This window comes from Anolis carolinensis, chromosome 5 (assembly GCF_035594765.1).
Source record: "Anolis carolinensis isolate JA03-04 chromosome 5, rAnoCar3.1.pri, whole genome shotgun sequence".
NCBI classification, from domain to species: domain Eukaryota; kingdom Metazoa; phylum Chordata; class Lepidosauria; order Squamata; family Dactyloidae; genus Anolis; species Anolis carolinensis.
Genome location: NC_085845.1, coordinates 141,885,332 through 141,897,878, shown reverse-complemented (window position 1 = coordinate 141,897,878; position 12,547 = coordinate 141,885,332). Strand labels below are relative to the sequence as shown.

At 39.7% G+C, this 12,547-nt stretch overlaps 1 protein-coding gene across 6 annotated transcripts; it reads right to left on the bottom strand.

Annotated features, from left to right (window-relative positions):
* Positions 1-3,862: 3,862 nt before the first annotated feature.
* On the bottom strand, positions 3,863-9,114 carry gpr85 (G protein-coupled receptor 85). Of its 6 annotated transcripts, none has more exons than XM_062982443.1 (3): positions 8,821-9,114; positions 7,849-8,030; positions 3,863-6,740 (listed from the first exon to the last, which is right to left on the bottom strand). In XM_062982443.1, exon 3 carries the CDS (start codon positions 6,558-6,560, stop codon positions 5,448-5,450), a length of 1,113 nt encoding a protein of 370 aa, XP_062838513.1. In that variant the 5' UTR covers positions 6,561-6,740; positions 7,849-8,030; positions 8,821-9,114; the 3' UTR covers positions 3,863-5,447. The 6 variants fall into 6 exon arrangements, with proteins under 6 accessions (XP_062838513.1, XP_062838514.1, XP_016849348.1 ...); XM_062982444.1 differs by having other exon boundaries at positions 7,849-8,027; XM_016993859.2 differs by lacking the exon at positions 7,849-8,030.
* Positions 9,115-12,547: the final 3,433 nt, after the last annotated feature.

Below are 12,547 nucleotides of genomic sequence, written 5' to 3'. Positions count from 1 at the left end.
GATGCTGGGCTTGTTTCCATGTGAGCCGCCCCGAGTCTCCTTGGGGAGATGGGAGCGGGATATAAAAATAAAGTTATTATTATTATTATTATTATTATTATTATTATTATTATTTTATGACACAGCGAACAAGATAGATATGCTGGATTTCGTATCACAAAATCACAAGTCGAACACTTCCCAAGTGTCTAGGACTGTGTGATGTATTATTATTATTATTATTATTATTATTATTATTATTATTATTATTATTATTTTATGATGACACAGCAAACAAGATAGATATGCTGGATTTAGCATCATAAAATCACAAGTCAAACATTTCCCAAGTGGTGTTGTTGTTGTTGTTGTTATTATTATTATTATTATTTGAAACACAACAAGATGAGTCCACAGCAGACACTCTGCTGGCTGTTGTATTGGATCACACGTCGGACACTTCCCAAGTGTCTAGGACTGTGTGATGTATCGGTGAATAATGCAAGTAGATCCCAGTAAAGTGGCCTTCTGTAGCTGGCAGGTGGTAATTTTGTCAGCGCCAATTGTGTTTAAGTGCAGGCCAAGGTCTTTAGGCACTTCACCCAGTGTGCCGATCATCACTGGGACCACCTTGACTGGCTTGTGCCAGAGTCTTTGCAATTCGATCTTTAAATCCTCATTATTATTATTATTATTATTATTATTATTATTATTATTATTATTATTGTATGACACAGCAAACAAGATAGATATGCTGGATTTCGTATCACAAAATCACAAGTTGAAGACTTCCCAAGTGTCTAGGACTGTGTGATGTATTATTATTATTATTATTATTATTATTATTATTATTATTATTATTATTATTATTTGGAAGGCCACATGGTGTTGCCTTGTGATGAAAATGTGCAGCTTTAATTTGACGATCAACACCAAAGGTCATATTGAACTTCATTATATGGAAATATAGGCTCATATAATCCAGTTCAATGTAGTTAAACTACATTGTGAATTTGCATTATATAATAGATGGGACCCACGTTCACACATGGGAACACTGTCTGTCCTTCAAGGTTCTAAAGGTTCTAAAAAATCATTTCAGAATTTCAGAAATCCTATCTCAAGCTAGTAACTACATTGTGTGTATTCACCATGCATACTGTCATATTATTATAGGTTAAGTGGACACACTTATTACAAAATGAGCCTTGGCATTTTTGGTTAGGCCAAGAGCATGTGCCAAGTAAGAACTGCAACTCAATCTGTGATTTTCTATTAAAGGAAAATGTCAGGAATAGCTGTCAGAACTGGATTAAGAAAGTAGGAAGAACAGAGATGAAAAACATTAAAAGGGTTATGTGGTGAAAGGAAAAATAAACTTGGAAAGTAAACACTCTTAACACCCAGTTTCCAAAGTGAACTGCAATTCCTAGCATTCCTTATCACTGGCTAAGTTGGCTAAGGCTGGTGGGAATTGCAGTTAGCTAATATCAAGACAGCTGCATCTTGTCCAATCTTGCCATAAGGGGAAAGGGTACAGTTGAGATATCCAATTTTATTTCGTTGGGTTTATTGCCCACATTGTCTTTCATAGTCTGGTTAAAGGATAATATTCCAACTGAGGAAGGTCTAAACATGTAAACTGCCCATTCAAAAACACCACATAGCTTAATTTCCCTGTGCAAAAACATTTTTATATGCACAAGCATTCAACCATGTAACCCCAACCCCCGGCGTTCAGTACAATGAAAACTGTACCATGTGGCACTTTGAAGATGAAGGTCAATTCTAATATTAAGTCCAACAAGAGAAGCAAAACTAAACATAATCAATAAATGCTGACATTCAGAAGATAACATGAAATGCTGACCTGGAATGATTGTGCCACTCCATTATGGTCCAGTGGCACCCATCCCAGCATTTTGCAGAAAACATCCCCAGTACAAGAAGACAGCTATGCAACAAAACAGGCCATTTTTTTTCTTCCTGACCTCCATCCTTTCATGCACGGAACATGAGGCTACCCAAAATTATAACAGCTGTCCAGATACACCATTTTAATCCATGTAAGCATATAATCCTGTTAGGAACTGTATTAAGCCATTTCCCTGTATAATTTGGGGTCAATGTGTCTTTTACAAAGAAAGTAACTGGATGTTACATTAAAATATTTCATGTGTTGCCTTTTAATTTCAATTGGTACACCTCTTCCTCTTCTCAAAGGAGGAAAACGAAAGCAAAACCTGTCCAAACACATGCAAAATAAATCTGATTTTAAACCTTTCAGTGGCTTCTCCTTGTAACTTTTTATAATGTGATATTTGTAAAGCTGCACACCAATATATGGAAACAGGGGCTCGGTTCTTATTCCCAAACTATATAGTTACAATGTTAGGTCCTCATTCCTATCAGACCAGTGGCAAAATTCAACTTGATTGAAGCATGATATGTATTAATTTCTGGTCTTTGAAACAGAATCTGTACATATTTAATCAGAATTGTTCCTTTATTTATGTACATTTGTTATGTTTAGTGAGGGTAGCTATTGTATAGAACAGGCATGGGCAAACTTCGGACCTCCAGGTAGGCTGTTAGGAATTGTGGGAGTTGAAGTCCAAAATACCTGGAGGGCCAAAGTTTGCCCATGCGTGGTACAGAACCTAGTTACCAATATGCTTTAGCAGTCTTTGGAAGAATAACCTTCAATTGTATTCTTAATATATAAAGCAAAATATTCTTTAACTGGCCTGCACTCTGATTCATAAGCCATAGGTAATAGAACATTTGGCTGATTTCAATTTAGACATTTAAAAGCTGCCTTTTGTATCATTGTAAATAGCCAAGTCACTGAATTTCTTTCTTGTATAGGTGTATATCCTCCTGTATCAACAACATATACAGTTTATGTACAACTACTTTGCACAAGTCTCTATTTTATCATGTGCACATGTCCTGAAAACATGCAACTATGCTTCTCAGCACATATAAACAAGGTCAACACAGCACATTCATGATCCACACATGACCAGGTGCATAGGGAATCTCAGAATTATCCTACACCTATGTAGGGGAAAAATCCACAAAAAGAGATTCTGTGTATTGAAAAATCATATTATCAATACTATTAATGTGAGGCTATACCATCAAATACTCCCACAGTATATTTAGATCAGGCAGTAGGACATGTCTCTGGGACTTCATTTATTTCAGGCCTCTTGGGGATTATGACCTGAAATGTTTTTGTATTCATGAAGATTGATTATTGCCGTGTTTCAACACAGCGTGCTAAATTTAGCCTTTGAACCCATAAACATTAGCGTGAAGAACAAATGAGGTCAACTTATGAAGCTGGCCATCAGCACTGATGGAATCAGGTTTCCATCCTGATCCTTAACCAAATTATTTTCTTTCATATGTAATGATACCTCTACTTTTATTAACAGGAGAAATATAATATCCCCAGAATAGTCCAGCTGGTAACTGCTTTCCATGAATTTTTGGATGAGAAATGGCTAATTTTAGAATTACAGTGAAATACAGACTACGTGTTAATTTAAAAAAAAAATTAAATCTCCCTTTGTCGTAACCATAATGTTGGGTTTCTACTATACATTGTGTTATCTTAAATAATGTGTGGTGTGTTTAAGTAGATCTGGCATATTCACATAGAGATCGGGGTAATTATGATAAACTACACAACAGTGCTATTGTCGAGAATATCATTTATCAATCCTGCAGTCCCCATCATTCATGCATTTACAGTTTGGGAATACAGTGACTTCAAAGAATAATAAGAATCCATAATGGCTACATTCTCAACAATCCATGCTCTCTAAACAAAAGCATAGTAGTAATAATCATGATCAAAAAAAGGGTTGCTGTATAAGTGGAAAAATGTAAAATTTTATTCCAAGAAAATTAACAGGCTACACAGGTAAATTTTGGCAAATGCAACTTTATATTGAAATCCACACATCTGTATCTTAAAGAAGGAAAGACTCACAGACTCTAATGTTTTTTCTAAAATACTAGAAATCATATTATATGCTTTCACAAGTTAAAATCGAAATAATTGGAAACAACCAATACACCAAAATGTGCAGAAAGTATAAACAAGACTGTGCCTTCAGTAGAATAAATGCTTCACCCTTTGTGCAAGATATCGTACTAAGGCAGGGGTCTTCCCATGACAGTTGTCTTAAAATATAAACACACATTGACTGCCTGTGTTTCTCAGAACAAACTAGAATGGACAACACACCTAAAGGTGGGGATTTGGGCAGGGAAATCATATCATCCTAAGTGATGAGCATACTGATTTAGGGAATCATGGGAATCAAAAGGAAAGAGGGGAATTAAGTGATCATTCATGCACTCCCAAATGACAGACTGGAGTTAACCGGTTCATTTTTTTCTTTGCTTAGTTGCAAAAAAATGCTAAACAAAATGGAAGATACTAGATAACCCTTTAAGGCAACATGTGATTATTAGTCTGTGTAGTGATTACTCCTTTGTCATGATTGGATAATCTCATTGATGTTGCCTAACAGACCGATATCTAGCTTTCGAAAATATAAAATGCATACAGTCAATTGTATATAGCAAATTGGGATTTGAAGAAATAACAGCAATAACCCAAAATTAAATAAACCAAACACAGAACATAATGGATATGCCAGAAATATTTCACCCTGAAAGAAGAGCGGATTTTATGATTGTAGCTATTTTGTAAAGATGGGGGGAGATGAAAATAAAATAAAATAAAGGGAATGTACTCCGAGGGAAATAAAAATCTTAAATTCAACCAAACCATACATAAACCCAGAACACGAAACTGCTTTGGGATGCTCTCCAGAACTCAACAAGGCAAACAGAGTGGGTGATAATCCGGTACTACTACATGGCATATCTCTCATCAGTTACAGGATGTAACACTGTCCCCAATTTTTAGTCCTTGAAAAAGCAATAATTGTATGAAATGGTTTAAAATTAGTTTCATCAACACATTAACCTCATGTCAAACTTAACTGATTCAGATGTCCAATGCTAATCTTTCTGTGATGGTCTTGCTTTATGGAGTGATATATACAGCATTTAGTGCTGATATATTTAGCACCTGCTACTCTCCGAACCATTTCTCTAGATTTCAACCACATCAAAGCATTTTAGGGCAGTGGTTCAGTCCTTTATTTCTTTTTCTTTTTTAAATTACAAACCTTCACGAGTGGTCAGCAGGAACAAGTTTAGCTTTTTAAAATAGGATTAGAGATGAGCTATTGCAAAAACTGCAGAATGTTGTTGTTGTTGCCCAAATCCTTACAACTGCTGACATTTCCCCCCTTTTTTTGAGATATATATAGGTATATATATATATATTTCCTTTCTTCTCAAAACATGGCAACAGGCCACAATTGCTTAGCAGAGAAGGGTAGTGTTTTCACAAGGCTAAAGATTTTACAGATGCTCCCTCATATAACACAGTAAGGTTCCCTTGGTAACCTGGATTTTCTGCAGTAAAGAAGGGTTGTGCTGAAACAGCGCCTCAGCTCCCTGTTGGAGAAAATGCAGACAAAAGGATTGATTCCAGCTTGGGCAAAACTCATCCAAACAGCAGCCGTTAGAAATCCCCCGGGAACCACAGGGCCTCTCGCAAAAACTCTCCAGTAGCAGGCGACCAAATAGGGACCCCACAAGGTTAGAAAGAGGAATGTCATGATGTAGAACATTCTGCTGATCCGCTTTTCCATTTTGAACTCATCCAAGACGAGGAGCCTTCTCCGGCCCGTGGTGTTGGTGTTCTGCCTGATCCCCAACAAGGTGGGCGGCGTGGGACCCCTTCCGAAGCCTGCCAGCCAGTTTGCAGCGGCTTGGCCACTGGCTCCGGGACCATGAAACGTCCAGTTCTGGCTCACCGCTGCCACAAACTGAACTGGCTTCATTTTCCTGCGATCGTGGACGAAGAAGATCAGCTTGAGGTAGACAAGCTGTGTGGCTAGAAGGATAAGAGCGAGGAGCAGCATAAATCCCAGAGAATCGTTGGCTCTGAAGGAACGATGCTGAAAGGTGCATTGATCTTCCTCCCGAATGAACGAGTAGGTGCCCACGTCCAAGACCGGAGGGAACGCCATAGCTACGGAGAGGGTCCACACCATACAGATCACTGCCAAGCAAGTCCAGAAGGTCAGCCGTTTTGTATAAAAGCGGTGATGGGCAATAGCTAAGTATCTGGTGACACTTATGCAGAACAGCATGAAGGCTGTGTGGAAACAGGACAGGACCCCCAAGAAGGCAATCACTTTGCAAGTGAGAGTCCCGTACGTCCAAGACGAGCCATTTTTCACGGAAGTAAAAACGAATGGGAAACAAATCGCAGACCGGAGGATGTCTGAGCAGCAAAGATCCAACAGGAAGTAGTATGGAGCTCTATGCAAGGTCTTGTCTTTGACTAGCAAAATGGAGATCAGGAGGTTGCCCACCACACTGACTCCTATTATGAAACCCAGCGAAGTCAATTTCAAAAATGCAGTTAAAGGGGAAAGATTTTGTAAAATGTTGTCAGCTGCATGGCTGTAGTTCGCCATAGATGGATGGATGATATGAGTATTGCCTCAGTCAAGTCTTATGATCGATAGATATGAACAAGGAAAAAATAGACCCATACATCTTACTGAGAATGTATTCCAAAAGCAGAACTGATCTGGTGTCTGGTCACATCGAACATCCTCTTTTCCTCCTCCTGATTTGTCATGCCATCCAAATATCTGGAGGGAAAGAAAGAAAGAGAGAGAAATTAAGCAATGAGTCTTTAAGGTAACATACAAATGATGTCAGAAGTGCTACCCAACATGTTAATTTATGGAGAGTCAAAGAAAGTTGCAAACCGGAGTACTATTATTTGTTTGAGAGAATGTGTCTGGGATCTGCACACTTACTAAGCAATGCTTATTCAGGATTCCTCAGATTGGCTTTGTTGACAGTCAAATTTCTGGGGAGAATATGATTATCCGATCAGCTGGCTTTGGATCGATGCACAATAGTTGTCTAATGTTTACATATGTTGTTTTTATGTTGTTCTAAATCGTTGTTTAATTGCTTTTAATTGTTGTTCGGGCATGGAATAATGCCACTCATGTAAGCCCCTCTGAGTCCCCTTTGGGGTGAGAAGGGCGGGATATAAATACCATAAATAAATATATATAAATTCATTCAAATAACCTCTCTCTTATTTCATAGAATCATAGAGTTGGAAGAGACCTCATGGGCCATCCAGTCCAACTCCCTGCCAAGAAGCAGGAAAATCGTATTCAAAGTGCCCCTGACACCATTCCAACACCTGTCCTGCTCCGAAATCAAATGCCTCCATCACGAATACCTCCAGTAATGCTCATCTTTTCTGTTGATATTCCATGTTTTGGAGACAGATGCTGTGTTGATATGGAACCCGTCCAAAAGCAACCCTGCAGAATGCATGTTTCCTAACCCAACTCACCAAAGCATATTAATCACACACCCTGCCAGTTCATCCCCATGGAAGGGAAACACACACCGTCCTGGATTTCCTATGGTTTTCCCCAACACCGTCTCCTCTCCTTCCCAAGATATGCCTCTGCTAAACAGCCTTGTGTTTGGGTGGGTTTTTGTCTCCCTTTCGTGGGGGAAGGGACGGCAGCAAGGAATGTGTCTGTCTCTGTCTGTCTGGTGGAAACACACCCAGGACTAACAGGCACCCACTCAGACATAGTCTTGTCGACTAGCATCCAGACCCAAAGGTCTGGATCACCAGGGCTGCTGACTTGATCCTGACATGGAAAGAAAGGAAAATAAAAGGGAGGGGAGGTACAAAAGATGAACAAAGAACGTAAGACACACTCGGCTGGTTTTTCGAGCCCTTCCTTCCGTGTCGTCCTGCCTTTCCTACTAGGCTGCCTTTCCTCAGGACTAGACCCAGAGCCTCTCTCCTCCACAATGGCTTCGAGCAAGAGCCCATCCACCATCCTGAGCTTTTAGGAACCGCCTGGTTGCTGCTGCTGCTGCCTCTGCCGCCGCCACTGCTGTGTAAACAAGAGCCTGATTAGATCATGAGAGCATTGTTTCAAACACACACACACACACCAGAGCAAACCCACAAGCGAGCGCCCACATCCCTCCTTAAAAAACCCACAATGACATGTATCTAATAGGGTTGCACCTTTAGAAGGACTTGCAAGACCTACTAGGGTGCAGCTGATATGGGAGTCAGAATTTAGAAAAGGGTCTCCCACCATTGCCTCCTCCTTCCCAATGACATGCATCTCACAGCCCTTCTTAAAAGGGTCGCAATGCCACCAATGATCCAACATCTCCATGTAAAATTAATCTTAAAAAATGTAGACAAGGAGGAGACGGATATTGATTTGGAGCCTATAATACCTTGATATGTACTATTTAAATAGACTCTGACCCCTTAATGAAAATATATTATCTGAGAAATGATTAGCTGGAAAGTATTGCACTGTATGCAACAAAAGCCTCAAAACTGTACGCCTGTTTGAATGAATTAATAAATAAAATAAGGGTTGCAATGCTTTGCCACCTCAATATTAAGACTTGCAAGAGCTGTCCTTTCTATGATGCAGCTTTGCAAAAATATGATGGCAATTAGAATGGAAACAAAGGGAGGGGGAAAGAGGAGGAGGAGGGAGAGGGAGAGAAAAAGCAACCCCACCATTGCAAAAAAAAAAGAAAAAGAGAGAGGACTGACAGCCTCTTTCCCAACCTTCCATCCAAAGCATCCTCTGTATCTGATGCATGCCTATGCCTGTCTGTCTGTATGCAATGCAGACAGCCATGCCCCTGCTGTACCTGTTGGTGCTGGGGAGGGGGGGAGGGAGGCCGAGCCCCCCCTCTGGCCAAGGCTTCTCCCTCCGAGGGGCTGCTCTTCCCTCTTCCCTGCCTGTAATTCCAGCACAGCTCGGCTGCCCAGGCTGGGGAGTCCAGGGGCTCGGGCCGCGCATGCTCCGTGCGGCGCCTGGTCCCTTGCCCCTGTCGCAGCGAGCGGCGGCGGCGGCGGCGGCGGCACACACAAGCGCGCTCTCACGCTTCCCAAGGGCGGCTCCAGGGATCCCGCGCTGCCTCGGATGGATGGATCGAGGAGAAGCGCCCGCCTCTCAAGCCTGGCTGGACGCGCTGCCGAGCCCTCCTCCCTCCCGCCCTCCCTCCCTTTCCCCCCTTTTCCTCATGACTGCATTGTTATTGCACTTGGCTGGGAGGAAAGGCGGTGTGAGTGTGTGTGGGTCACAATGGGATGCGCCCTCTCTTGATTCTGGACTGGACACACACCGTCGCCCCCGATGCTCCCCTTTGGGAGCAACACAGCCAAGGCCCTACTCTAGCTTGTGCCTTCCTTTGGGATTGTTCCTCCTGCAGGGATGAGAGCGGCATTCCATTCTGGTGGGATGGATATTGGTGGGTGGCCAAGTCAATCTAAGGAACAGGGCCCAGGATCTTCATTCCATTATAATTTTCAAGTTTTATTTCTTTATTTTTATTTTTTTATTATTTCATTTCCGTGTTATCATTTTCTTAGATTATTATTTTATGCCACTACAGTAGAGTCTCACTTATCCAACATAAACGGGCCGGCAGAACGTTGGATAAGCGAATATGTTGGATAATGAGGAATTAAGGAGAACCCTATTAAACATCAAATTAAGTTATGATTTTACAAATTAAGCACCAAAACATCATGTTAGACAACAAATTTGTCAGAAAAAGTAGTTCAGTACACAGTAATGCTATATAGTAATTACTGTATTTATGAATTTAGCACCAAAATATCACGATATATTGAAAGCATTGACTACAAAAATGCGTTGGATAATCCAGAACGTTGGATAAGCGAGTGTTGGATAAGTGAGACTTTACTGTATTATCATTTTATGATTAGTTTCTTTCCCTGTTATTATTTTCAATTATTGTCATCATAGGAGCCTCTGGTGGCCTAGGGCAGGGGTCCCCAAACTAAGGCCCGGGGGCCACATGCGGCCCATCGAAGCCATTTATCCGGCCCCCACGGTGGCGGCTCCCTCCTCTTCTGTGTACTTTCCAAAGCTTTGCTTGTTTATAACGGCACTTTAATTATTATTTATTTAATAATTAATTATTATGGGGTGCTTTGCTAGTGCTTTTGGCGCACAAAGCCAGAAGGGGGTTGGACTAAATGGGCCAAGGGGTTGCTTCCAACCCTCTTTATTATTATTATTATTATTATTATTATTATTATTACAGTAGAGTCTCACTTATCCAACATAAACGGGCCGGCAGAATGTTGGATAAGTAAATATGTTGGATAATGAGGAGGGATTAAGGAAAAGCCTATTAAATATCAAATTAGGTTATGATTTTACAAATTAAGCACCAAAACATCATGTTATACAACAAATTTGACAGAAAGGGTAGTTCAATATGCAGTAATGCTATGTAGTAATTACTGTATTTATGAATTTAGCACCAAAATATCACGATGTATTGAAAACATTGACTACAAAAATGCGTTGGATAATCCAGAACATTGGATAAGCGAGTGTTGGATAAGTGAGACTCTACTGTATTGACATAAAGACACAGTATAACACAGCAAACAAGATAGATATGCTGGATTTCATATCACAAAATCACAAGTCGAACACTTCCCAAGTGTTTAGGACTGTGTAATATTATTATTATTATTAACAATCTTGAAGCTGGGAGGCCATCTGTCAGGGGTGCTTTGCTTGTGCTTTTGGAGCACAAAGGCAGAAAGGGGTTGGATTAAATGGCCAACCTTCTTTATCATTTTTATTAAGATAATGGTGATGATATGATGATGATGATGATTATTAACATTGAGGTTGTATTTGTTCCCGTTTTGTTTGTTTACTTCAAAATAAGGTATGTGCAACGTACATAGGAATTTGTTCACAGTTTTTGTAAAACTATCGTCTGGCCCTCCAATGGCCTGCGGGGCCGTGAACTGGCTCCCTGTATAAAAAGTCTGGGGACCCCTGGCCTAGGGGATAAAAGCCTCGTGACTTGAAGATTGGGTTGCTGACCTGAAAGCTGCTAGGTTAGAATCCCACCCGGGGAGAGCATGGATGAGCTCCCTCTATCAGCTCCAGCTCCATGCAGGGACATGAGAGAAGCCTCCCACAAGGATTGTAAACATCAAACATCCGGGGGTCCCCTGGGCAACATCCTTGCAGACGGCCAATTCTCTCCAGAAGCAACTCCGGTTGCTCCTGACACGGAAAAAAAAATTCTCATCAGCACTGCCATCATCATTTTCTTTTAATAGCTTATGTCATTATAATTTTATTATTTTCTTTCCCTATTATTATTATTGTTTCTTTTATTATTTTGTCTGTATGGGGGTTGGACTGGATGGCCCGTGAGGTCTCTTCCAACTCTATGATTCTATGATTTTCTTTCCTTATTATTATTTTCTATTATTATTATTATTATTATTATTATTATTATGTTCTTTTAATATTTTCTGTCCTTATATTATTATTATTATTATTATTATCATTATTATTATTTTCTTTTATTATTCTATGTCCTTATTATAATTGCCTTTTTATTTTCTTTACCTGTTATTATTTTCTATCATTATTATTTATTTTGTTATTTTCTTTTCCTATTATTATTTTCTTTTATTATTATTGTATGTCCATATTATTATTTTATTATTATTTTTCTTTCCATTATAAATTTCTTCTATTGTTTTCTTTTATTATTTTCTTTCCCTGTTTTTATTTATTATTTTTATTAATTTTTATTTCTTTGTTATTATAGTATTCTTTTCTTTCCCTATTATTATTATTGACACAACGAGATAGTCTGACACCGCAAACAGATATGCTGGATTTCGTATCAAAATCACAAGTCAAACACTTCCCAAGCGTTTAGGACTGTGTGATGTATTTTCGGATGATGTGGCCGTTTGCAGTTGGCAGATCGTAATTTTGTCAATGTCTATTGTTTCCAAATGCCGGCTGAAATCTTTTGGCACAGCTCCTAGTGTGCCGATCACCAACGGGACCACCTGTACTGGTTTCTGCCAGAGTCTTTGCAGTTCAATCTTGAGGTCCTGGTAGCGGCTGAGTTTTTCCTGTTGTTTTTCATCAATTTGATTATTATTATTATTATTATTATTATTATTATTATTATTATCATTATTGTCAAGTCCCTGGTGGTGCAGTGAGTTAAACCCTTGTGCTGGCAGGACTGCTGACTGAAAGGTCAGCAGTTCGAATCTGGGGAGCGGGGTGAGCTTCTGTCTGTCAGCTCTAGCTCCCCATGCGGGGACGTGAGAGAAGCCTACCACAAGGATGGTAAAACATCAATCATCTGGGCATCCTCTGGGCAACGTCCTTGCGGATGGCCAATTCTTTCACACCAGAAGCGACTTGATGTTTCTCAAGTCGCTCTTCACACATAAAAAATTTCCTTATTATAATTTTGTTATTTTCTTTTTCTATTATTATTATTATTGTTATTTCTTTTATTATTTTATTTTCCTGTTATTATTTTATTATAATTTTATTATTAT

What these genes read in the sequence shown, in the direction of transcription:
- gpr85 (XM_062982443.1), bottom strand. Translation starts at nt 6,560, where the DNA reads ATGGCGAACTACAGCCATGCAGCTGACAACATTTTACAAAATCTTTCC.